General features: G+C 41.8%; 1 protein-coding gene across 12 annotated transcripts in view; it reads right to left on the reverse strand.

The window, feature by feature from the left end:
* Positions 1 to 3,339: 3,339 nt before the first annotated feature.
* Positions 3,340 to 27,433, reverse strand: part of NR5A2 (nuclear receptor subfamily 5 group A member 2) — a 130,980-nt gene continuing 106,886 nt past the window's right edge. For 7 of the 12 annotated variants that reach the window (XM_070501480.1, XM_014829371.3, XM_044762726.2 and 4 more), the window contains one exon: positions 3,342 to 6,808. In XM_070501480.1, the coding sequence (XP_070357581.1) occupies positions 6,561 to 6,808 (248 nt within the window). In that variant the 3' untranslated portion in view covers positions 3,342 to 6,560. Of the gene's footprint in view, positions 6,809 to 27,433 lie in introns of all 12 variants that reach the window. The other 5 variants (XM_070501482.1, XM_070501483.1, XM_070501481.1 and 2 more) reach the window with 2 other exon arrangements.

A 27,433-nucleotide genomic window follows, 5' to 3' on the forward strand; every position in this document is an offset into this window, starting at 1 on the left:
TATATGAAGTTTTGGACCATTCTGTTTGGATGACCGCGTTGGAATCTTGGACTGTCAGTTCTTGAAGGTCATTAGAGGTCACCCAGCCATCCCATGCTGTCAACTCCAGCCTTAGGTGGAACAGTTCCTGGGAAATCATCAGCCTGTAATAGAGTTGCTTTCATTTTTGGACAGCCTTGATTGCTAGACACTTTTTTTCTTCATATTGTGCCCAAATCTTTCTCCCCGTAATATCTACCTATTTTTACTTTTACTGGTTTCTACTTCCTGGGGCCGCAAGGCACAGTTCTAACCCCTGTGCAGCTCTTTCTTCAGAAGGTGCAAAGTCATGCTGAGCACACCGCCTCAGTAGGGGAACCACATTCTCACTGCCCGGTTCTTCAGATTAACCGCATGCTCAGGACGGGAGCTGACATGCAGTCACACCTGTGAATCACCCCCGAAGGAAACGTGAAACCCACTTGTGATGCTGAGTTTGGGGCAGACGAGCACGGCAGACAAGCACTGGGTTCCTCCAGCCTTGCCCCGTTAAGATGTCCAAGGTCCAAGTCAAGGAGACAAACGGGGAGCAACATCTTTCATTCTTTTGTGGAAATCGTGTGCTGTGCCCTCTCTGTGCCAGGCACTGGGCCACTGCCCTGGTCACTAGGTTCACAGTTTAGAGGGGCCAAGGAAACAAACACAATGAGACACAGCATGATTCACAGCAGAGGGCTGGGGCCCAGAAATCGGGCTTCTGATTCTGATAGGGCGAACTGGAGGCGGAGGGGCCGCCAGGAAGGTTTCCGGCCAGAGTCTGCCAGGTCCTTGGGGAACAGGTGGGAAAGCTCAGAGGCAGGAAAGTGCAGGCTCTGTTCGGGGCAGCGAGTAGCTGGGTGTAATCGGTGTGTGTCGGGTGCGGAGGCTGGGAGGGCAGGCAGAGGCTGCACTGTGAAAGGGCTGGGGTGCCACGTTGGGGGTGGAATTTTTTCCGGAAGATGGTAGGCATCAGAGCACCGTAAGCGAAGGAGCGACCTGATCAGCTCCGGTGTAGGAAGATGCTGCTGAGGGCCATATGAAGGGAGGGTCGGAGTGGGTTGAGATTGATGTCCGGAGGCCTGCCCGGAGGCTTTTCCATAATTTCAGGCAGGAAACGCCAGGGCCTGAGAGAGAGAGAGACAGAGAGACAGACAGACAGACACAGACAGAGAGAGAGAGACAGAGAGAGAGATGCACGAAGGCGCATGAAGAGAGCTGGCCAGGAGCCCCAGGTAGCAGTGGCCCAAGGTCGTGGGGAATCCGGAGGGGCTTCACTTCCTGTCACTCAAGCGCCGGGAGGCACTGGCCCAATCAGAACTCGCGGGGCTGGGCTTCATCCTGAGGGGCGGGCCGATGGAGCCTGCCGAGGCCGGGCTACTGGTGGATCAGGTGAGACAAGAAGTGCAACGGTTTGATGCAGATCAGGTGTCAACTGGTCTCCTTGGCGGGACGACTCCCGTCTCCTCTGGGCTCTTTCTGACTGATGTGGTCTGAGGACAGTCTCGGATCTAGTGTCTCGGGGGAGGCTGGCCTGGGATTCGAACGCCTCTTGGGGCCGCGCTGGGTGTGACCGACGCTGGGCCCTGCTCAGGAGAGGAGCGTGGAGAGCCCGCCCTCACTCTCGGAGTCGACTGGTTTCTTGGCTGTTTAGGGTCAGACTCACCTCGGGCATCCTGAGCTATTAGTCCAATGACTCCCCCTTTGCCTGTTTCCTCCTTTCTAGCAACAATTAAACATGCAATTTTTCATAGATTGGTTCTTAGCTTTTCCACAAGCAAAACCACAATCACAGCCCGGTACGAGTCACCGAATCATTAATTCCCAACTTAACATAAAACAAATGCCTATGTGAAATGGTTAAAGTACTGCAAGAATATTTATTTTGAGTGACTCAACTATACGCTTCCTGTTCAGCGTTTAGGAAAATTGGTCTTTATTATTCTAGGGAAATGTCAAGATCACTAAGTATCGGACCATTCTGACCTGCGTTACGTTGAACAAACGCTCCACATGTTTCTCATAAAAATATACATCAGAGATGGCTTCGAACCGAACGTCAAACTTAATTAAAGGTACAAACCTCTTCAAAGTTATTGTGAATGTCAAATATAACAATCAAATGAACATCCGCATGAGCCATTTTTTTTCCTGGGGGCTGCCTCGTGCTGATGGATTTAGCAACTTTGTGAGTGTCACTTTAAGGGATGGAGGTGAGGCCCCTGCTGTCATCAGAATGACCTCTGCTGCCTGCTGGACTGGGCCTTAGAGAAAGTCCCTTTCCACCAATTTTGTCAAAGTGTATATAACCACTTATAAAAACACGAAAACAATTATGTTCCATATCTTGCTTGCCCTGTGTGATTACCTGGGTATATACATATGTGAAAATTTATCAAACCATATATTTGTCTGTATGTAAGTCATAGTTCAATTAAATCAGGATATGTGTGTATATATATAAATCATATTCCACGGAATGTCAGTCAGAGCAATTTTCTTTTTAAAGTTCTTCCTAGTAAGAGGTTGATTACAGACATGTGTTTTGTAGGCCACTATTTAGTTGCTTAAAAATCTTAGTTCCGTCATCTACGAGACCCCAAGTGTGGTCTTTTGCATCTGATTCCTTGTTATCTTTTTCAGGACCCTAACAAAAATCAGTGTCTGCTTGGCAGAGGGATGCTGACTCCTGCTTAGCTTGGTGGGGTGGGATGGGAAGAGCAGGTAGGAAAGGGTGAGGGCTGGCTCGCCACGTTTCGTAAGCCCTTTGTGGCTACAGTTGCGTTTTGTGACTCTTGCACTATTTTGTAATAGAGGTTAATTATTAATTTCCAAAAGGAATCTTGAAGTAGCGGGTTTTGTTTCTTGCTTTAAACGTCTCTGAAGGCTCAATGGTACTGAAGAAGGCTAATTTCTAGAACATAGACATGTTACTTTCTAGGGTTAAACTCCAGAAAGTGTATAGGCTTGTATGTTTCTAAGTTATTGATATTTGTGTACCCAGTGGGGACTCGATGCCTGATTTTCTCTAATATCTTTTCCTTCGGAAGCATATCCTAAGTGTCACCTGGTTTAGAAGAGGGATGGTGTAGTGTTTAAGAGAGTGGATCCTGGAGCCAAACTGCTTGGGTTCAAATCCTGCTCGCCCACTGACTAGAGTACGGCTCTGAGCAGGAAGCTTTAAAGATGAGGATGGTAAGACCTCATGGAGTTGTTCTGAGGATGAACTGACGAATAAAGCACTTGGGAAACTTATGAGGGCATAGTGAACTGTGCGAAAGAGATACTGTAAAACTTTTCTGTCAATCAGTTACAACAGGAAATGATACAAACTGTTTTATTTCACGTGTAGAGCTATAATGCACAGATTGAGTTTCATGCTTCAAGTATCCAACGAAGGACAATGGGCCACTCTACGAAATATCTAGAGAAGGAAGTGTATTCGTGTGGATTTCTTCTGACTCCGTTCCTAGTCAAGTATTTTAATTACTTAGAAGCTTTAGTATCCCATCGAATGAGGACAGCATAAAAACTTTTAAAAATGATCAGGCTGGGCATATCAATATTTATTGAAATACTGAAAAAAAATTCCATTTTGTTGAGAAATTCCTGGCAAGAACTGACATGACAATATGTATTTCACTGACACAGGAAGGAAACGTCAACAAGTAACCGACTTCACACTTTAAACATTGCATGGACTCAGATCCCAGGTAGCTGCAGAAGATATGTAATACAAATATTCAGACATTACAGTTTGTCTGTTTACACAGACCAACGATAATAAACAAAGCTAAGCCAAAAACCTTTCCAGTTGAGTCTGCTTTTACTAATAAATCCTGTAATTGATAAGGTAGTTGCTAAGTAAATGTCTACTTACAAACTAGTTAATAATGAGCACGAGAAATTTCACTGGCCAACTTTGGACGGGTCACAGATGCTGGCTGTGGAGCATTCTTGTTCATCAGCTTCTGTCCTTGATGTCACCAGCAGGGTGGGTTAACTCTCTGTGTTGCCCATCTTCCTAACTGTTCTCATGATGTCATTTACTAGCTTAACAACATACCAATATCTAATGTTTTTTAGGTTTAATATTTAGTGGGGAGTACTGTATACTTAAAATAAAAAAACATGGACTTTCAGAATCAATGTATTTTGGGGTTTTTTTTGCAATGTTAAAGACCCTCCTAATAACTATCCCCCAATTTTCATAGTTGCCTCCATCCGTGTTCCACATACATGATGGAACCATTTCTTTAACTGTTGACACCATTTCTCTCCATGTGTCTTCTAGCCAACTTGGTCTCTAACTGAGGAGAGCCATGAGGCTGCCGTTCGATTTCATGCTTTGCGTATGGACTTGGCTGACCAGCTGTTTTTCATTGTCCTCTGAGCCATGATGATTACACAGGCGACTGAGGCTCTGCATGAGGAGCTGTGGACGCTCAGCTTAGCTAATGGGTACCCTTCATGTGGACAAGTATTAGAGGTGATTAAGGAAAATTATAAAATAATCCTCTTTGTATACACAGAAGTAATAACTAATATCTTTGGTATACAACTTACAACGCTAGGAAAGGAAAACCAGGTAAGACTCCGCCCTTGGTAAATTCACTTGAAAACAGAGGAAGCTACAAGTCACATAATTTACAATAGATATTAAATAAACTACAGTCAGAATTATGAAGATTTACAGACATTTAATCAAGTGAATGATTTTAATTCATTAAGACCCTTCTCTGCCCCTGAACTATGTTCCACTAACTTGAAGACATGCTACAATAAACACATATATTTGGTTTCTTCCATCTTGGCGATATCTTATACAAAGGGGAAACCAAGGAACAATAAATTAGCATCATAATTGTCTACAGTTGAAACTATGATATACAATATAAATAAACTATTCAAAAGCCAGAAACTTTTGTGAAAAAAATTAAGGGACCAGGAGATATTCTATTTTTACAGTTTCTATAAAGTGATTGTGCCGCCAATAATCTCAAAGAAAATTAAAGTCTAAAATGAGATTCCCGTTTTTGATTTTAGTGTCTCACGACATACAATAATTAAGGACTGTTAAAAATAATTACCGATCAGAAAAATAACATTAAGGAAATTACTGCTTTTTTAAATTTTGTAATATCATAGTCTCCCCTCCCCCACAGGACCTAAAGAATGTAAACACTATGTTTTATTGGACTTTATTAATACTTTATTTGAAATAAATGTTGATCCACATCTGCACAGCTACCTTTTAGAATTGTGAAATAAGGCAAGATCTCCATATCTGTGGCGCTGCATGTTAATAATACTGATAGTGTCTCCTGGAGAACTTGTTTGCAATTCTTTGTCCTCCAATATTTGTTCTGTAGCAGACTTTGGTCTATGACTTAGAAAGGTCAGTATCACTCTCTTCCTTTCCCTTCTGGGGAAGATTTGAATTACTTTAATGTCTTTCCAGGCCACATGTAAAAATCACTGTTTCCATTTACGTATAGGGGATGTTCAATTGTAACAAGAACGAACCTCGAGTCACTCAATTTATCAGCTCATCCTTTCCCGTCTTTTTGCATAGCTTAGCATGCTTTGGTTTGGTTTTTAACTACTTAGAACTGTGACTATCTGACAGCCTAGCAAAATATGGTTCATGTTTTATTTTTTATGAAATCCAGCAATGCCAAAGCCACATTTCAGTAACAGTAGCAGAAACAAGGTCTGGCTTGCTTGAGCTATGGAGCATCTGCTTTGAAAGTTTGTAGTCATTTCCCTAATATTAATTAACGCTTCTAGAAGGTCAGAAGAGGGATACTGCCTGCTTTTTTAACATTGTGAACACATGACAAAACAAACCAGAACATATTTAAAATGGCAAGCTAACAGATTAATAGACTGCTCTTATTAGCTGTTTGCAAGTCTAAGACACAGACATTCAAAATTAGGCTTTTCGTAATTTGGTGGAGCTACGAGTGGGTGTGGCACAGCACAAGTCCTAAGCACAGATTCTGCGATCACAGGACAGAAGGTGCTGGGTCCTCGAAAGGAAGAGGGACAGGCTATTATAGGTCCAGCTGATGGATCTGGAGAATTGTTTCCGTTCCGCTTTACCGTGGAGGAATTCTGTAAGCTCAAATCCCCCGCTGTCAGAGCCTAATTAATAACACAGATCAGTTGCTAAATTTCTTCACAGCGGAGATCAGTTTAAATATACAAGAATCGTTCCGTCCATTCCCGTTCGGACGCGGCACTGGTATTCCCCGGCGAGTTCAGTCCACTCCATTACAGCGTCCTTTGCACGGACTCCTCTGGGGATGTGAAGACTTCGATTCACAGTTGCAATACAAATACCCTGATACATCACTTATTTGCTACTAAGTATTGGATTATTATGCCTTTTTAAATTCAATATCTTTAAACCAAGTTTTTAATTAGTGTTGCTTGGAGCAGTTCAGAGTATTTTTGTTTTCTTTCTTTCCTCCTGTTCTTCTCCCCTCCCACCCCCACCAATCTCTTTTTGTTTTGAAAGCAGGGCTCCTGCGGGTTGTGACTTAAGCTCTCTTTGCATGCAACATTTCAATGAGGAGGTTATTGTAGGGCACGTCCCCGTTCAGGTGCTTGTAGTAGAGGTACTCCTCAGCCTGCATGCTGATGGCCCGGATTTCAGGTAGTCGAAGAAGGAGCTGCCCAAATTTCTCTGTTTGCTGTGGGTAGTTGCACATGGTGTAGTCCAGCAGGGCGGCATTGACTTGTTCCTGGACACCTTCTACCAGCTGGAAGTTCTCAAGGTTTTTGACATCTGGATTCAGAAAAAAAAGAAAAAAGAAATAAGCACAATATTTCAATGGCATTTTAGTTCCTGTTTACTACAGCCGTGTGTTCAATTAATGGATGTATTTTCCCCCTGACATAAAGCATACTTCATATGCTGCTGAATATTCAGTAAGCCCCACTCACCAAGCTTCCTGGGAAAATGATCACAAAAGAGCTTTTGAAGAATGTCTTGTTGAAATTCTGCATATACCTCAAATCAATTAGACACCAATGGATTTTGCGCAAGGTCAACTCTTTTCATATCTTACAAAAGGAAAGGTTTGAGGATTCCTAAAGTAGAGGGATCATAATATATTGCTAGCAAATGAGTCCCCAGAGAAAGACCTATCTTAACCCAGTATATTACACAATTCATATCATTCTGTATTAATTTTTCTGACCCAAGGTGAAATCTGTGTCCAGGGCATGATGTAGTTAATTCTAATAAAAAGTGACAGGGTTCTTGTTTCTGTTTGACATTTTCTAAATGATTCTGAAAGCCTTTGACTAGTCTAGCCTATGCTAATGAACCATCTGGTACACTCCAGTGACTGCCAACGGAAGATTCGCTACTGGGAACTCTCTAAAATATATATCTCGGTGGCTAATGATCTTTATCAAATGAAAGCCTTGTCCTTTAGGCAGAACACAAGCCAGGATTGGCTGGTGCCCTTTAACCCTGAATGTGGTGTCTCATGTCTGATACTTTGCTTTTTTCTTGTGGTCCTGGGTCACTCAGATAGAGGAGATGGACATAGACAATTCCCTCAGCCTACCTCCTGTTGACCATCCAGTCGTGTTTTATTTATTTACTTATTTTTTTAAAGATTTTATTTTTTTTCTTTTTCTCTCCAAAGCCCCCCGGTACATAGTTGTGTATTTTTAGTTCTCGGTCCTTCTAGTTGTGGCATGTGGGATGCCATCTCAGCATGGCTTGAGGAGCGGTACCATGTCTGTGCCCAGGATCTGAACCCTGGGCTGCCAAAGCAGAGCGCTCGAACTTCACCACTCAGCCACGGGGCTGGCCCCCATCCAGTCGTTTTAAGGCATCTGCCCCAGAGGTCCTTATAAATATTGAATAAGAGGGAAACAGAGTCAAAAAATGACAGACAGACACACACACACACAGATAATGAGCAAGGCAAATGGTTATGTGGGAATTTCTCTTCTGGAGTTTATTTATGTTAACAGTATAACTTTTACCCACTATGCAGATAGAAGCCTCTGGAGAAAATATATAGATGCATGTGTGTGTTTACACACACCCGTGCTCAGAAGGTAAACAGATGCAGCCACTTTCCACCCCAAGTTTATTTCCTAATTGGACAAAAATAAATAAGAACAATTTTGAAGAAAACCACGTAAGACTAGGACGAAAAGGTTAAATGTACTAAACTCAGTTAACAGTCATCATAGTAACTCGTATCAATATTTTCGGCACTCTATGCTCTTGAACTTAGCCTGGACATGTGTGCAAGTCCATTTCGGTATCTTTAAATGCTTTGACAATAAGGTTGCCTTACATTTGCTGTTGAAAGGTGTCCAGGATGATTTCAGCGTTTACATTTTGAGCCATAAAACATGCTCCCCACCTTCCATCCTTAAGTCTCTGCCCCAAATTAAAAACAGTGAGGAGTCAGTGCTGAAGTGGATATACAGTACGAGTGTGGGCTCTCATATCTATTGCAAAGTGGGATGGGAGCATTAAAAGCATCTGATTACTTGTTGATGAGATGTACCAACAGACAAATGCTACCCTACTGGGAGCCCTGCATCTTCTTGTGGCACTTAAACTGGCAGCCAGGGGCCAGCCCGGGGCGCAGTGGTTAAGTTCGCACGTTCTGCTTCTCGGCGGCCCGGGGTTCACCGGTTCGGATCCCGGGTGCAGACTTGGGCACCACTTGGCAAAAAGCCATGCTGTGGTAGCCGTCCCACATATAAAGTGGAGGAGGATGGGCACGGATGTTAGCTCAGGGCCAGTCTTCCTCAGCAAAAAGAGGAGGACTGGCAGATGTTAGCTCAGGGCTAATCTTCCTCAAAAAAAAAAAAGACCAAACCTGGCAGCCAAGTTGTTGTCCACCTGACATTTTACACATGGACTTTACAGTTAATACAGCATTTTCCACCTATCTTATTTAAAACATTTTAAAAATTCTTTTAAAGTATTTAAAAATTATTGGTTACATTTGGTTCAAAATTACCAAATGTAAACAATTGGAAAGACCTTCAATATGTGGTACATGCCAGAAAAATCTGCATTCCTGTTAGGTTTGTCCACTGCCACCCAGAGTTATACTTTCAAAGGCTCACACTCTTACGGAGATGGGTCCTTCATCCAGTATCACAGCAGAGAGCCAACATCATTTAAAATAGTTCATCTGAATTCTGACAAATTTCTCCATGCTGCTTCTCTTTACTCTCTACCCAAGTTATAGGAGACGGAATTTAGCTTTCTCTTTTACATACAACTGGGAAGTTGAAAAAAGAAAACAAAAAACTTCCAGAGTTATAGTTACTTAAACACAATTATAGAAAAAAAAAAACACTTGAAATGGAGGATTAGGTTGTGCTACAATGAAAGATATTCTCACAAGCGAGAAAAACTAACAATAGTCACAGAGATTAATAGGGAGGGTGTAGGAATTCGCACAGTATAAAATGCAAGATAAATGAAGAATAGTCTTTTTAGAAAGTTGTTTTTGAAACTTTCTTTTTTTGATAAATGTATTTTTTGAGAACTAGTTTCAACCTTCTGTGATAAATTATGCTGCTCTGCTAAGAAAAAAAAAACTACTAACATAAAATATTAAGACTAGATCATAAGTTCTGGTTTATTCACTTATTATTATTACAGAACGATCACTTTGAAGTCTTCAGATCAGCATTTGCTGGATGATTTCTAAGAACACTAGTCCAAACTGGCACCTTTCGCCCAAGTTTAACAATAGATGCAATTTTCCTTCTGAAGGAAAATGTCCAGGTTTCTCATACTCTGGCCATATATGCAATTTTTCTCTAAAGTTCATCAGAGTTGAATTCACATGACTGAATGAATCATCCCATTAAGGTATTTCTATGAATTTATCATTAAATATAAGAAAAGTTATCCTGCTAACTGCCCCAAAGATACTTATTTACTGAATGTCCATTTTGTTTCTCTGTCTATACAGGCAATATGTAATTTGGTGGCAGTGATCCTGCTGTTTAAGCTCTAAGGTTAAAAAAAGAGGAGAAAAGAAAGAAAAAGACTTTGAATTATTCTCACTGACTGACCAAGTGGTTCCTGGATCATTGCCCTGTGGGCTGGCTCCATTTTCAGCTCTGTGTTCCTCTCACTGCAGTTTGCTTTTCTTTCCTAAGTGTCCATTTCCCTCTGTGGATGGCAAGCATCCTGGGGTGAGGACTATAAATTAGTCAAGGCATCCCCAGAGAATACTCCAAATAAAATATTACTGGTATATTTGTCCAAGACTGATATAATTGTGAAATGACCTATTACATTAACTCTTAACTATCTTATAAGCCAATTTTATTTTTCTAATTTGAAACTGTTTATAGTGCACTTTTATTTACCTTTTAGGAAGAGTCCGGAAATTTAAGTGTACTCCCACAGTAGTCATGGAATTTGTTTTTACGCTAATTCATGCCCTTTCATGAAAATTTAAACACGAAATACATTTAAAATCGTAACCATTTTCTCTGGGATGTCCCTACTACAAATCCAGCCTGATTTCACATTAAGTAATGAATGGGGGCTTGCACACCTGGGAGTCTTAACTCAGCTAAGGTCTGTGACACCAGAAATCCATGAGTGAATTGATATTAAATTATATGAGAAAATGAAATCTGGACAAATTAGTACATGTGCTGGAGTCCTCAGAAATATACGTTTTTGAGCTGTGCCGTCCAGTTCCCATAGGAAATAGCATTGCCTCACTTTTGGATTTTAGTAAAAGACCCAGCTGGGGGAGCCAAGGTTGATAGCAGACCAAAATCCCCAGCAGTTCTTCTGTGGCGTTTTATGCTCCTGCATTTGGCACTCGATGTGCTCCTTTGAAATTTATGTAAGCTTCATTTTAATACAATTTAAAAACACAAGCTAATGAACCCTATCATTACAAATTCTGAGCTGGAAATGGTATGTAAACAGACAGAGGCGTCCCCAACCCTTTCTGTACAGCCTTTAAATTTTGATGACTGGCAAAGCATTTTGTGCTTCTCCTCTAAGTATCAATCTCTTATCATCTATTCTACTTTATTCACTCAGGGACTAATTACCAACTTTTTATATGAAGCAGCATTACGATAAGCTCACAGCGGGATGCTCAGACTTTTTTCCATCCTTATTGGAAAGTAAACCCTTAGGTCTTCTTGAATATATTACAGTGCTGGCTTTTCAGTCCTACCCAGCATCCAGGCTCTCTCTGATGATGAAGATACTGATTTCTGCCTCCTGGCACAGCCTGTACCTGCCACGTGGCACAGCCTGTAAATGTGCCCGTTCGGGATGGGTCCTTTGCTGAGCAAGGGGGTTGGGGGGCCAGGAAGTACAAATGAAGTGAGCTTTCTGCTGAGGAGCTAGCTCTCTGTTAATTTCCCACATGTGGGGAAAAACCCTCTCATCTTGCCCTTTAAGAGATATAAAAGTTGGGGAAAGAGGCATCGTTTTGTGCCTAGAGAACACTTCTTTTCCTTGAAGCTTTTGGAAAGATGACAATTGGTCCTCAGAAGACCCTTTCCTTTGATAAGCCCGAAAAGGAGAAAGAAACTGAATTTTGCAAGAAATTAATTTTTTAAATAAGTCATATAAATAATTTTGTAAGAACATTTGGAGAGCAACATGCCAGTTCTTTGCATATGAACAAAGTTCACTCAATGCAGAGGGACGGCTGTTCAGGGCACGGAGGTGGGAGGACAGGATATTTTCAGTGCTGATGTCAAAGATTGGATTTTATCCTATTTCCAACAAAACTTGAAACTCAAGATTTTAAATTCATCACTGATAAGTCCTTGACAAAAGTGTATGTGTGTATGCTTATTAACCCAAGAGCTATTTTTAGCAACTAGATATAATTTGGTGCCTTCATATACAAATTGCTAACAAGAAAACGCAAGTCTTTGGCAGGAAATTAGTGTAAAAATGTGGACATAGAGCATACGTCTTATTTAGGCACACAGAAATAGCAAGCCCTTACAACTGATTGGTGCTTTGTAATTCACAAAGCACTCTAACAAGCATTATGTCTCCTTTCATACCTTCATGTCTATACAGTATATGAATTCATTCATTCACTGAGTCTGACAGCCCTGGGCCACGTGTGAAGATACAGGAAGAAGAGACACAGTCTCTGTGTCAAGTCGTTTATTTAACGTGACAGAGATAAGCAGTGGGTGCCTTGGGCACACACAGGATGGGCACCTAACCCAGGGCCTGGGGGACAGGAAGGGTTCCCAGGGGAGGTGACGTCTGAGGGATTTTTGAAAAATGAGGCACAGTGAGCCGAGAAACACATGGGAGAAAAGGCGGCCCTGCAAACAGTGTTCCGAACACCAAGCCTCAGAGACAGAGAGAATGGGGGAAGGTGGGGGGGGGGGGTCCCTTCATACACGATAAAACAGCTTAACTCCATGGAGAAGGAGAACAGGGGAGCCAGATCAGGACAGGCCATAAGGTTTAAGGCTGTGAAGGGCACTGCATGCCAGACGCAGTCTGAATTTTGCTCTGAAAACAGTACAGAAGCGCTTGAAAGATTTTAAGAAAGAAGGAAATGGCGAGCTTTCCGATTCAGAAAGAGGACTTCACCACAGTGTGGGGAAGGGACTGGTGTGTGGGGAGGGTGAGAGGGGAGCAGACTCATGAAGGGAGACCAAGAGGAGGCTGTCACAGGAATACAGGTGAGAAATACGGTGGGCCACGGGGATGGACGTGAAAGGCATCAAGATGGCTGACTCGACAGGACTCGCTGACCCTGGAGTGATGGAGAGTAGGAGAGAAGGTCCTGGATGAATTCTGGGTGTTTGGCAAGAAGCAGAAGAGCAGACTGGAGGTGCAATGTGTAGTGGGTCTATGTATAGCCACGTTGAGTTTAAGGAGCATGTGGGACATTCGGGGGACATGGAGAGGACATGGCTGGAAGTAAAGGCCTAGATTTCAGCAGCGAGGCCTGGGCTGTTGGTGTAGATTTGGGACTCAGCAGTGGACAGATGATGGATGATGGATGAGAATGTGGAGAGAGAGAAGAGAAGGGGCCCAGTGTGGGGTTCTGGAGAGACTAACTTGTAAAGGATTCTATCTTGAGAAGGTATTATAGGTATTATGAAATTAAGACTCAGAGAGATTAAATAGCTTTTCTGAGAGCTCAAAGTAAGACAGACCTAGGGAACAAGGGAAGACCTAACATTTACCATGCACACTAGTCAATGTGCAAAGGATTTTTTACATATGGTTTCTCATTTAATACTGTTAAGGATCTTACAGGGAAGGTACTATTATTCTCATTTTCCAGATAAGGAAACTGACAATTATAGGGGCTGAGTAACCCCACTTACTCAACTAGTAAGAGGCAGATCCTGAATTGGAATAAGCTACCCCACCCTGAAGGCCTTGAGTCCACCACCAGATTCCCCTCTGGCAGAACTGGGACCTGAACCCTGTAGGGTCATGACCTTCAAGTCCTAGAGCTTTCTCCCCTGTGTCATAGCCCGCAAGTTTCTGCCGCCTGCTGGGGTCAGAGAACGGGATGTGCTGGTTAATCGGAGAGTTCGTTTTCTAAAAGGTCTCATAATACTTGAATGAACAGCTTTCAGAGAATTTGAATGAAATAATATACCATTGACATTTATATTGGCAACTAACACACCTTAATCTTTGATGATTTCAAAGACACTTTAACATCTTAAATGCCACAGATCATTATTATAAATAGTTGTCACGACCGAGACCGAGTACAGTGTAGTGTCACAGGGTGACTTCACGGGGGCCTTTCTGGGCAATTCCTACCCGGGCCCCTTCCATTTGGACTGTACAGGTGCCAGGGCTAAGAAACAAGTTTCTCCACTTTTGCCCGCTTTATTTACAGAGTTTAGAAAAAAGGGTTCTGCTGATTTAAAAAGTTTGAAAACCACTTGATCTTGTGGGATCATAACAATGTTCAAAGGGAATGGCGGTCCGATCCAGTTTCATCGACCAGCCCTGTCGAGCAAGACATTCAATCCTTCTCAGCCTGTTTTTCCATCTGCAAAATGGGGGAAATAACTGTCTTATTTCTTAGGGTCACTTAAAAGTAAAATGGTACCTTCATTATGAGTAAACTTTAAAAAATATACAAGTATTGTATACTCACGAGGCATTATTTTTCTTCTAATTTTACTGATAAAATGTGGAGATTTTATCTGCTTCCAATACGCATCAGGAAGGTGATCTTCCTAAACAGAAACCTGATCCTTTTCTCTGCCATGAAGTTTCTGGACAAAACAGAATCTCTGATGTTGCAGTTTTCCGAAATGAATGGCAGGGAAAACGCATACTTTCAGGGTTATCCCATTCTCAATCACAAAGAACAATCCAGAAAACACGAGCAACTCTTACGTTTCGGTTAAAGACTTTCCACTCTGCTTTATTAATTTTGAAGCCCGATTTTCCCAAACATCTATGACGCTCGGACAAAATGCTACTAATCCAGTGTCTAGCGTAGTTGACAGAAAAGTTCGGGCTCAGGAAATATCGTTGCATAAAGAATGTCACCTGCAGAGGTGTCTGCCGTCTTGTCAATTTTGTGTTCATAGTATGCAATCCCTATAGAGGCAGCAGAGTTTTTTCCCAGTGGGAAAGAACATTCCTCACTCATTAAATGTCCTGATTTCTCATCCTAATTCTGCTTCTAACTGTGCCATTATGAGCAGATCGGTATTTGGGGCCTCGGCTTTCCTCACCTGTGAACTGCAAGGATTGGATTTGAAGATCTCTCTCGTCACCTGCAGCCCTAATGGTCCACAACTGTGTCATTATGAATCAAAGTTTTGAAAGGAAGGGACTGGGTTCCTGTTATCAGCAAACAGGCACAAGCATTGCTCTGCCTTCACCCCATTTGCTCCTCATCTGCTTTTTTACTCAACTGTCTGGATATTACTTCAGTTCTCCAAGATGGTTTTTGGCCTGAATTACAAATTATTTCAAACTTTGCTTAGTAAACAGCTATGATTTGATACAATGTACCATAGGAAAATGGCAACTGAGTTCATTTAGATGAAGCAGCCCCCTCCTGTACAGGGAACAATGTAGCTTCTACATGTATAGATCCGCAGCTTGCAGACGTTTCAAAGTGAGCTCCTGTGTGCTAACATGTCAGATTTCTTTCCTGTGCGTACACAGAATATAGAACTCAATACAAATGGTATCACTTAAATACTTTGAACAAAACAATATTCCATGAGTTTACATACATTTCCTTCTCAGAATAAAACTGAAATCTCTTGCCTATGATGGTCATGTGTCTTCATCACATGATCCATCATAGAATTCTCAATATGATATATATGCTCGGATCCTCTAACGCTGAGACCTCTCCTCTGCCTCACTCCTCCCTGGACACACGGTCTTCTTGCTCTTCTTCAATACACTACACTTGTTTCTGCTTTAAGACCTTCGCTCTTGCTATTCCTGCATTCTGGATGGTTCCTCCCCTCTTGCAGCTTCACTCCAGTCTCTGCTCAAATATCACTTACTCAAAGAAGATTTTGTTGATCACCCTTTCTCAAAACACTCTGCCTAACTCCTAAGTCACCCTCTGTCCCCTTACTCTGCCTTTTTTGTCTTTAAAAATATATGTAATGTATTGAAGAGATATTTGTATACCCATGTTCATAGCAGCATTGTTCACAATAGGCAAAAGATGGAAGCACCCTAAGTGTCCATTGATGGATGAGCTGATAAACAAAATGTGGTATACATACAGTGGAATATTGTGTGACCTTAAGAAGGAGGGAAATTCTGACACGTGCTACTATGTGGATGAACCTTGAGGACATTGTGCTAAATGAAACATGCCAGTCACAAGAAGACATATCCTGTATGACTCCACTTGTAAGAAGTATCGAGAGTAGTCCAATTCACAGAGGCAGAAAGGAGAATGGCGGTTGCCGGGGCTGAGGGAGGAGGGAAATGGGAGTTTTTGTTTAATAGGTTCAGAGTCTCAGTTTTGCCAGATGAAAAGAGTTCTCGAGATGGGTTGGACAGCAAGGTGAATGTGCTTAACACTCCTGACCTGAACACTAAACAATGGTTAAGACGATAAATTTTGTTATGTGTCTTTTATCACAATGAAAAATTTAAAAATGGAATGTATATGTAAGTTTTAAAACATCATCTAATGAACACCTGTGAATCCGCCGCTCTGAAGATACAGAACACTATCAACACCCTTCACGTTAACCGGATTCCTTCCATGAATGATTCTTGGTGCCCCAGAGTGACACGATCCATTTTGTGTCTCCTTGTGCCTTATATCCCTAAACTGTATATTCTCATTGTTGCTTGTTGGACTGAGTTTACATTATACACTTGTTTGTCTAATTTTTAAAACTGCCTGCCACCCTCACAAGAACGAAAGCTGTGAAGGCAGGGAGCCGGTCTCACTTGCAGCCACATCCTGGCCCCTAGGCCAGTACTCAGTCCAAAGAAGATCCTCAATAAATACATGAGGAACGAAGGAATAAATTTCCTGATTAAATGCTGCTTTGCCCTAAACCAAAATCTTTTCTTCCTTTTTTCTTCTTTTTCTTTTTTTTGCCTTTGACACGCTGCTATTCTTCCATATCAAATTCATGGCAGATTTTATTTTTGTTACGCATAGAATTGTTTTATAACAGTAAGCAAAAAGCACAAACTCCATTATGTATTGTGCTTTCTTGGGAAACAGATTCAAAAAAGGAATTTTGGCCGGGAGCTTTGACTGCAGTGCCAAGCCTGTCTGTTTTTCTAGAATCCTTTGGACTTTGCTATATGTAGAGCATTTTACCTCGCCATGCTCTGACCCCTGCACCAGCTCACTCCCTGACTCACGCTGAAGGACGCAGGTTTTGCCTTTATCAGGTTCTGGAGCTACAACTGCTTACTGGGCATCGCTACCTGAAAGGCTAGTGTGCGTCTCAAACTCACAGTGTCTAAAACTGAGCTCAAGCTCCATTTTCAGAGCCTGCTCCTTCTCCAGTTTTTCCCATACCAACTATTGAGTCAATATTCCCCAGGCCTCAGCACAGACATCCCTGCCTCCAGGAAGCCTTCCCTGACCTCATCTCTGTTGATTGTGTAGCACATTCCATTTGCCCATGGCACAGGGCATGGGGTGTCATGTGGTTACCTGACTGTCAGCTGTGAGGACAAGGATGTCTCTACCTTATGAATGGACACCCTACCTTCCCCAGGCCCAGAACGGTGCCTGGACGGAGTGGCAACCCGTTTCATACCTGCTGAATGAAAGACTATATTAATAGATTTCCATGTTAATTCATTCATCCGTCTGCCCCTTGCTCTGTCTGGAAGATCTTCCAAATACTTCCAATTGTGTCTTCCTTGTCAAGTGTTCTTGACCTTCCAGCCTCTGCTCTGCTTCCCCCACTGGACCGCACTCTCTCTGAAGACAGACATCCTCTCTTGTTTGTTATTTCCCACACAGCCCAAGTATAGCACCACACCCAGAAAAGACACCTAATTCATGCCCTATTAAACTGGCTCATTTGAGTTAAGCTCCCAGGAATATATAAAGCATATGCAAATTAATTTCCTAAGAATATGGTGAGTCTGTTCTATCTGCCAATAGTTCCAGCTGCGAGACTCTGAGCAGTTTTAAAGTTCCCACCTTGTTAAAGTCATATCCAATTTCATACACAACAGTAGAACACATTTCCTATAATTTATCTCTAGAAAAAGTATAATCTGATTCAAAATTGAAGAAACTGAGTTCAATGAATAGGAGAAGGGAAAACATTTGATTGGTCTGATGTTATGAAGTGGTAGTCTCAATATGTTGAGAAAGACCCATTGGGGGGCTGTGTGTCATATTAGGGACCACATCAGCTGACAAAGAACATCCACGTTTTCCTTCTATGTATGAATTTGCAATTGGTTTTCCTGAATTCTTAAGGATAAAAATGAGGAAGGAAGGCTATCCAAAATGGGTTTTGAGATTATCTGTTATATCTTTGACATCAGTATTAAAAGGATCTTTTTGGACACCATGTCTTCTCAGACAAGGGAAACAATAGAAAGAATAAACAAATGGGACTTCATCAGACTAAAGAGCTTCTTCAAGGCAAAGGAAAACAGGAGTGAAACAAAAAAACAACCCACTAACTGGGAAAAAATATTTGCAAGTCATAGATCCGACAAAGGGTTAATATCCATAATATATAAAGAACTCACACAACTCAACAACAAAAAAATCAAACAATCCGATCAAAAAATGGGCAGGAGACAGGAACAGACATTTCTCCAAAGAAGATATACAGATGGCCAATAGGCACATGAAGAGATGTTCATCATCGCTGTGCATCAGGGAAATACAAACCAAAACTACACTAAGATATCACCTTACACCCATTAGAATGACAAAAATAACTAAAACAAATAGTAACAAATGTTGGAGAGGTTGTGGAGAAAAAGGAACCCTCATACACTGCTGGTGGGAATGCAAACTGGTGCAGCCACTATGGAAAACAGTATGAAGATTCCTCAAAAAATTAAAAATAGAACTACCATACCATCCTGCTATCCCACTACTGGGTATTTATCCAAAGAGCTTGAAGTCAGCAATCCCAAAAGTCCCATGCCCCCCAATGTTCACTGCAGCATTATTTACAATAGCCAAGACGTGGAAGCAACCTAAGTGCCCGTCAACTGAGGACTGGATAAAGATGTGGTATATATACACAATGGAATACTACTCAGCTGTAAAAAAGAACAAAATCATACCATTTGCAATAACAGAGATGGACCGTGAGAGAATTATGTTGAGTAAAATAAGCCAGATAGAGAAGGGCAATCTCTGTATGACTCCACTCATATGAGGAATTTAAAAATGCAGACAAAGAGAACAGATTAGTGGCTGCCAGGGGAAAGGAGGGGTGAGGGGTGGGCACAGGGTGGAGGGGTGCACCTACAACACGACTGACAGACAATAATGTACAACTGAAATCACACAAGATTGTAACCTATCATTAACTCAAAAAAAATTAAATAAAAAAAAAAGATTGTCTGTTATATCAACCTCCGTGTGTCAGAGGATGGTGAAACCACATACAGATGCACGGACACTGAAAGGCAAAATCTCATCTCTGGCTGGGACTCAATTGAATATTTTAAGCTGGGAAACAGAATTTAAAGGGGGCACAGAACGAGGCAATTTCCTGCTTTACCCCTAAATTTCAAATAAAGTTGGGTGTCAAATCAGCTTAACACGAAGGGCAAATGAATACAAAGTTTGACAAAAGAGGCGGCATTTTAAGTGCATATGAGACTCAGGATGGCAGCTGCCCAGGCCGGCTGGCCGGGCTCGGGGTCCGCTCCTTATCTTGTCTAAAGACCATCTGTCCCCTCAGAATAGGAGACATCCACGTCCATAAAAAGCAGCCCTTCCTCAGAGAACAGTTCTCCATTCCATTCTTGTAGTCACGTCCTCAGACAGTTTGTGAACCCTAAGTTTGCATTTGGTTTCCATTCAGGAAATTTCATGGTTTCTGCAAAGTTTTCTTATTCTCTTCGAATAAGATATGAGGTTTGGTTTGTTCAGGTGGCAAGTCAAGACTCTGAATAAACCAGCGTTATCATATGAAAGAGAATTAAACAGGCAGATCCAAGTGGGGATATATTAAGCCAAATTTAAGCTCCAGTTGTTGAATTTAGCCTGTCCTAGATGTCTGGTTTGCCTCAGGATAAATTCAGCTTTCCAGCTAATCGAACGAGGAAAACCGCCTCAGGTATGATAAAATTTACAAGAGAGCGCTGTCCAACAGCTCTTGTTAAAAATATTAGCTTAAAGGCATTCTTAGCGTCTTTGCGATGAAGACTGAATTTGCATTTAATTATTTGATTTCAAACTTTTATGAACGTGGATCAAATATTAGCTTAGCCAATTAAAATATTATTTCGTGCGAGTGGGGCTAAGAGCCCAGATCAGCTCACCTTACTCAGTTTTGCTAGTGCTCTCCAACTGACCTGCTGAGAGATTATTTCTAAGAGGAAAAAAAGTAACATTTTGAGAATATAAATGTCCATTTAGTACACAAGGTGCTATAGTCGAAATAAATAGTTGACTTGAAACATTTCTCCATGATATAGTTAGTCTAGAAGACAAAAGATAAAGTCTTCTGGATAGTCTTGCCCATACAATCAATACTCCTTCATAATTCAGCATGTGAAAGAAATCCTTTTCTTTTAAACCACTCATGTTGGTCCACGGGCCACAGTGCAGTTGCATTGCCAGGAGCAGCTTCCTGTTGGGCTTTGTTCCCAGAGAAGGCTGGTTAGAGCCTCTTGTTTTCTATCCTCTGGGTCTTGGAGAACAGCAAGGTATATCAGCTCATGCAGAAAAGGGACAGGGACCAGAAGAGAGTGGGGTACCATGGGGAAAAGACATTTACATCAAACTAAAGAGCAGCAGAACGCTCTTTAAAAATCTCTTCAAAATGGAATTGTTGAAAAAAGGCATTTGACAATCTCTACAAAATAATCAGTTTATTTTATACAACTTGTATGATTCATACCTCAATGCCCACAGTTGATCAGGGAGGAAACCTCATAAAATCTTTTGTTGAACTCTCTGGCACCAAGGCCATGAAATGGGAGGACTTTCTGGTGCCAGAAAGACATAGATGTGGTCTCCACTCTCCTGCCGTGTTCCCAGCCCGAATTCCCCAGGGTGACGTGGCCCTGGGAGGAGATCTTGACAAGGCGTTGGCTTCCATACAGCCTAAGGAGGGCTATGACTGGATGTGAATGAACTTGAACAACCGGAGAACGGTGGCCACCCTGGGTCTCAGTTCTCATCACACTCATTTCATTAGAAGTTTGAAACCAAGATGTGAACGTAATGTACTTGTCACTTGAAAAAATAAGTATTGATCATTTTAAAAGAATGAAACTCATTATGGTCAAGTCAATACAAAGATGCATAACAGGGTGGGAAATTTTACCTCCCAAGCAGCAAGAAATATGGCATATGGAAAACGCTACGCCAATGTTCTACAGTGTTCACTATTGGTTCATTAATTAAGACTCAGCGACTTGAACTCCATGCTAATTCAGACACTGTATTTGGGTTTTGTTTCTGATAGGAGGTTGAAAGAATGCCTTTCTGTTTCATACTCTGGGTATCTAACTCATAAGAAGTAAATTCTATCTAAAACCAGCTGCAGAAGCAGAAATTCAGGGAATTAAGAGTATTATTAATGTGTCATCTATATTAAATTCCAATTTGTAAACATTAAAGACCTTTTATAAGGTATTTTATGAAATGTAGGCTTATTGTTTGTTACAATTTCTGAGAATATAATATTTGCTTAATTCTTTAAACTTTTATCAAAGCCCTTTCATCTACTTTATCTAACTTCTCCCAACCCTTCGGGCAGCTCTGGTATCATCTTTTCTGAGCAAGATACACAATAAACTAATGACAGAATTGGGAGGAAAACTAGGTATTTTAATGTTGCAATGATGCTCCCAAATCCCTTTAATTGTTTCCCACTGTGCTAACTACATTCCTTTAGAGAAAGCGTTGGATTGAGGTCACTAAAACTGCATATTTCTTCAAGTACATGTAAATTCAGCTTTTCGGTGCCAAGTTTAATTGTTCTGAATTAGTGAGGTTTATTGTACTTTGTGATGATACTTTTTAGTACAAGTGAAAGCAGAACATATACTCATAAAATTCCTGCAACTTTATGCCCATATGAGAACCGTTACTTATATAGTCTGTGCTAAATATCCAAGGTTTTTTTAGTTTACTGAGTTAAAACAAAACTACTCTTTAAGAGCTAGACATCCTTATTACTTAACATTCCAGCATTTCCCTTAGCTTACTAAAATTCTGCTCAGTAAGATCAGAGGTTGAAACGAAGGAAAAAAATCATTCCGCTGACCAGTGCTTCCTCTGAATCACCTGGACTGTAAAAGAAAAGAGAGGTCTTTGGGGTGAAGAAGCAAGAGGGGAGGGAAACTGGTTACCCAACAAGATCATTAAAGCCAAATACTTATCAACTTTTGGACATAAATTAATAATTCATTCAATTGCTCAGGGATATGTGTGTGTATGTGAAAGACAGGAAATCCATATCACCCATTTGTTTTGTATTTGTTTAACCATGTGGCAGAGAAAATAACAGGAAAGATTAGTCTAAGAACTTGTAAGAGTTTGAAACATTTTGCAAAGGAAGCTTTCCTTTGTGTGTGTGTGTAATTGCGGATTTTATTGGACAGGGATGGTAGTGATACTAATGGATCTTATACCTGCATCATGTTTGTTTTATTAAATGCTGCGCTCAATTCTAAGCTGTGTACAGGAAGGTCACCATACCTGTCACACCCAGATATCATTAATGTAAGAGTTGGAAAATGTTCTTGTCTTGTGGTTGTATTATAGCTGACTCTTGATTATTAGGGGAATTACTGATCTTTGCATTTCCAGAGCTGGGGAGAATGAGAAGAGAAGATTTTCAATCTGTGAACACTACACTGGCCAACTGACCTTGTAGTGAGGAAACTACTCTGTGTCTCCGTTTCCTCCTCTCAACTGTATTTTAACAGTCACAACCACGAGGTAGGACAGTGGCTGGCTTGTAAAGTACCATTAGTTATTTCATCTTACTGCAGTGATGACTTGGTTGAAGATGAAACATCTCCATCCTTGAGGCCACCCAGTGCCATTCTAAAGGAGAGCTCAGATATGGCTCTTCCTGAGCCTGAAGGGTCAGCCAGCTTCTACGGAGGGCAGCTCTTGTAAGACATCGGGAATAGAGTTAATAACACTCTGAGCTGCCGCGGCCCCTTCACTGTGCCTTTCCTGAGGGAGCACTCAGGGCCACGGACATTCCCACAGCCCAGGGTGCCGCAGAGCCATTACTGTCTCCCGGGGATTTTCAAACGTAATTATCAGGGACATAAGACAAAACACCAAATACGCTTCACAGGAGCCTCAGGGTGTCCCGGCGAATATTCCCACATCCAATTCAAGGGCAGCCGGGACCGCTCATAGTTCTCCAAGCTACAGGTGTATTTAATAACGGCTCTCACTCATCTTGTGGAGTTCAAGATTTAAGTAACTGTTTAAAATTTGACTTTTGGGTTATCTGTGGACAGAGAAATGAGAGGTAACTTTTTAAGTTCCAACATAGTGAAACTAGACCACAAACAGCAAATTGGCAGCTGACCCGCAGCGACCCGTCTGTTGTGACCTAGAAGCGATCACTTCTGTGTGAGCTTCTTCCAGGAGCAGACCACGGTGTGGTCACTCTCCAGCTGGGATGATACAAAGGGACTTCCACCATTTCCCAAGTTTTAAAATCAACCCTTCTTCAAAGCATGAAACACGTCTTAAAAAAATAATTCTCGAGATGCTTGACTGTCTTTCTCCCAAGCTATTGCATCCAGTAATTAATAATGAGTGAAAACTCTGCCTTCTGAGCTTTGTTTGAAGCTCTATGACTATGTCATTTGTACATAGAAATGCTCAAAAAATGCATAAATCTTAGATTAGATGAGGTGAACAGAGCAACTGTTCATCTTTTCTAACACTATTTCAAAAACAACAAATCTCTCATCATCTAACTGATACTTAATTAAGAACAGCTCCTGTTTCTCTGATTAAAACAGAAGTCGTGGTGGAAAGAAGTCAGCCTGATGTACAGAAATAATATCTTGGGATAACTGTCTTAGCATTTTCAGTTTGTAAACTGTAGAGATTTTATATGTATCATTTATGGCCTGCTGACTAATAATAATACCAGTAATGAACATTCTTTTTAAGTGTCTATTGTCTTAGGGCTAACTCATTCACTGCCTAAGACAGCCCAGAGGGGCTGATGATATTATTCCCACATCTGTGCTGGCTGGCGGCAGAACTGGGAACTGGATTACAATCCAGGTCTACTGGATTCTACAGTTTTGCCCTTGGTGCCTTTGACTATGTCCTGCGTTTTGTTATTGGGAGGCGAGGTTTTTGGCGGGAGTGGAGGTGAGGGAGGTAATTGGCAAGTTACATTTCCTTCCACCCCCGTGGAGCTCTGTGAACCCTGGTTCCCGAGTTGTGAACACAGGTATTTTTAAGGCCCAATCTACTAAGGAGGTCCCCCTGAAAGGCTGGGGTGTCCAGAAGCACTGATGGGTCAGTAAAATGAAACATCTTTTTAAACGTCTGGAAGAGCTGCCAATCACTCAGGCAGACGCCAAAAGCGCGGAGGTGCGAATGGGATCCGCGTCAACATAAAGCCGGCGTCAGAGTGCAAACAGAGCGGCTTCTTGACCACGGGTCCCTCAGCGTCTCTGATAAGACCCTTCCTAAAGGGTTTGTTGGAATTCCTCTAATGCCTTTAGTGATCAGCTTGCCAGCTTCCAAGTGGTGCCAGAGCTGGGGCCGTCAGAGGAGAGGGACGCTGCTGGCTCTTGACTGTCACCATTGTTCTGTGGTGACTCAGGAGGTCAGTGATTATTGCTATTAGTTGAACCAATGCAAGGCCAGCAGGTTCCCGCTCACACTGCAAGGCTTGCTTGCTGCCCAACTAGAGGCAGTTAAGAGAGGGGGAGTGACCTCTGCCTGAGGACAGACCTGTCCCTTTCCTGAAGACGTCCAGTGAGAGCAGCCACCAGCAAGTGGGGAATCTAGCCCAGGAAATCACACCACTTGTGAGGCTAGTCATAAAATGCTCCCGCATGAGTACTCCTTGTCATGCTTACACACACACACACACACACACACACACACATACGGCTTCAGGACTGCTGAGAGGAGTGTGAAGGGGCCATACAGGGAGGAACAGGAGGGAACCTTTGTGGATGGAAAGCTATGTCTGGAAATAATGCGGTTGAGGTTAAAAGTATACTTGTGAAACATATCAAAATAGCCAAAATTATTTTTCTTAAATAATTTACATAAACAATGCACCAATTTAAGAATTCAACTGGATACAGAATGATATTTGTGCCAGTGCCATTCCAGAATAGGTTTTTTGACATATGAACTTCTTTACTTTTTCTTAATTAGGAAGAAAATTCCTATCTCCTATATTAGGGAGTGACATAACTATAATCACAGTTACCTCTGCTTTGGTGTGTATTTGATTTTCTATTCCTAACCCGCTTTCCTTTCTTTCTCTTTCTTTTCTGTTTATTTGTCACACATTATTACCTCTTTCTTAGTGCATTCTCAATTCCTGCTTAATATGTACTCTTTCACTGTTCATAATTTAAGAAACACGAAACACTGTGTGGATGTCTGACCAGCAACTTGTCTGGCAGGGAGCCATATGAGGTGACGGCAAATTTGCTGGCATTCTGGATTTCCCCATTAATTTGACCCTACAGGGCTTGGAATGGCTGGGTTGGAAAGCCCCCTACGGTGCATAATATCCTGCCCCGGGTTTTCCTGGCGGACTCTGCACCCTCTGTCTGCGAGGTACCGGGGCATCATGGGGACGCTGCCACATTCCCAGAGCGAACGAACATTCTCGCAGGCAGCTCTGGGGAAGAACCAGCGGGTTTGGAATTAAGGTTCAGCATGTCATGGAAGCATTTCTTTTCTGCTATGCAAGACAAAGTAGGTGGAAAGAACGCACTTTTGCTGCCAGATGACAGAATTATTAAACAGTGCCCGTGTGTGACAGAGGGAAGTGCTGGCTCAGTTCACAGAGATTCTGTAATTACGCCTGGCTGAAAACCCTCCAAATGATACTCCATTATACTTAGACCTCCAATTATAACTGGACAACCACATCTAAAGTAGGTTAAAAAAAAAAAAATACTGCATGTAAATAACATGCAAAATATCAACCCGGAAAAGAGCAAAAGAAATAAATGAAAGTGAGAATATAATTAGGGATTGGCATTGCATGAATTACTTTTACAGTTTTAATTGTTAGGGATACTGGCAAATGAAGAGGGTGATCTTGTGGCTGTCCCTGTTACTGATCAGCGAGGGGCAGGAGGATCCTCAGTGGTGCAGGCAGTGGGAGGTCTGCTGCTGGTTCCTCAGTGCCCTCCGATGGAACCAGCATGGGCTAACTAATCTTTTCACGATCCTTGAGGAGCAAACCTTTTGGAACATCAAATACTTAATGGAGTGCCTTAGCTGGATGACAGTTCATTCTGTTGTCAGAATATCAAAGGGAAATTTAAAATTCTCACTTAATTTCTGGTGGCATAGAAACATAGAAGGAAAAAAAGACCCCAGAAGTTGGGAAAAATATGACAGAAAATGGAATATTTGAAAAGTTCATCATGGAAATATTCCTCTCTCCCCCTAAAACGAACACTTCCCTCCCGCCCCTAATCAAACCCCTTGTTCAGATTCAGCAGTATTTTTAAATGATGGATGGTTTGGGGACGTTCATCTGCTGTTCCAGGGTTTTATTTGTTTGTTTAATGTTGCTGTGATATTTCCACAACTGTTTTTGTAGTTCTTTAAGACTTTTATATGAATGCAAAAATCATCAAGGCACAAGTTTCTACCTTCTCCCTAAATATATTATCTCTAAAGATAATTTTTGTAACTGGGGTTTGGAGTTGGATCATAATAGTGAAGTATGAAAAACCTTTACATAGATGATTATTATCCGAAAGTAATGAATATTTCTATCCAGATACCTGAATCCATTTCACTGGACACTGGACATATGAGACTGGGAATTCAGCAGGATTTGTGATTTCACATGGCTCACATTCAGTACGTGTTAGGATCTGCTCTGGGAACCTCCCCTTTACGTCAGCCAAATTGCTGCTGAAATGCTAGGAAGTTCTGAGGCGTGGACCATGCCCAGACCCGCGGCTCCGACGTCCTGCTTTTCAGCATTCTTATCTACACGCACTAATTGGAAGCTAACGTGCTCCCAAAGGCAAATAAAGGTATTTGTGGCTTTAAAATCCTGTCTTTTCTTTTTTTCAACAAGTGCTTTGAAAGAGAATTAAACTTTGCACATCTGTACGTGTAGGACTCCTGAATCTGATGAAGAGTTGGGCAATGTTACTTTACATTCCCATGGTTTTCAGAGTCGTTATTGTTTAGCTGGCTGTTGAGCACATGATGATTTTGCCTCTCACTTCTGCAGGGGTAACTTTCCGCTTATAGAGTCAGTCTAGCAACTGTTAACCTGGTACTTACTCCCACTGTCCAGATGGCCTTAAGAAGACAATTGCAAAACAACACCTGCGGATTGCATCTTTATGTCCATTTTGGCAATGCAGCTCTCGTTTTTGAAAAATTATGCCCCCTGTCCATACTATTTGAGTGGCTTTCCCAGGCTCTCTATCCTTTAATTTGAAGACAGCAGTATTTTTTAAATTCCCTGTAGTCGATTTGTTGAATTCCACAGTTTTTCGTGTAGTCTGAAAAAACCAGTTATGTGTTGTGCA

Source organism: Equus asinus, chromosome 30, assembly GCF_041296235.1.
Source record: "Equus asinus isolate D_3611 breed Donkey chromosome 30, EquAss-T2T_v2, whole genome shotgun sequence".
In the NCBI taxonomy this organism is placed as follows: domain Eukaryota; kingdom Metazoa; phylum Chordata; class Mammalia; order Perissodactyla; family Equidae; genus Equus; species Equus asinus.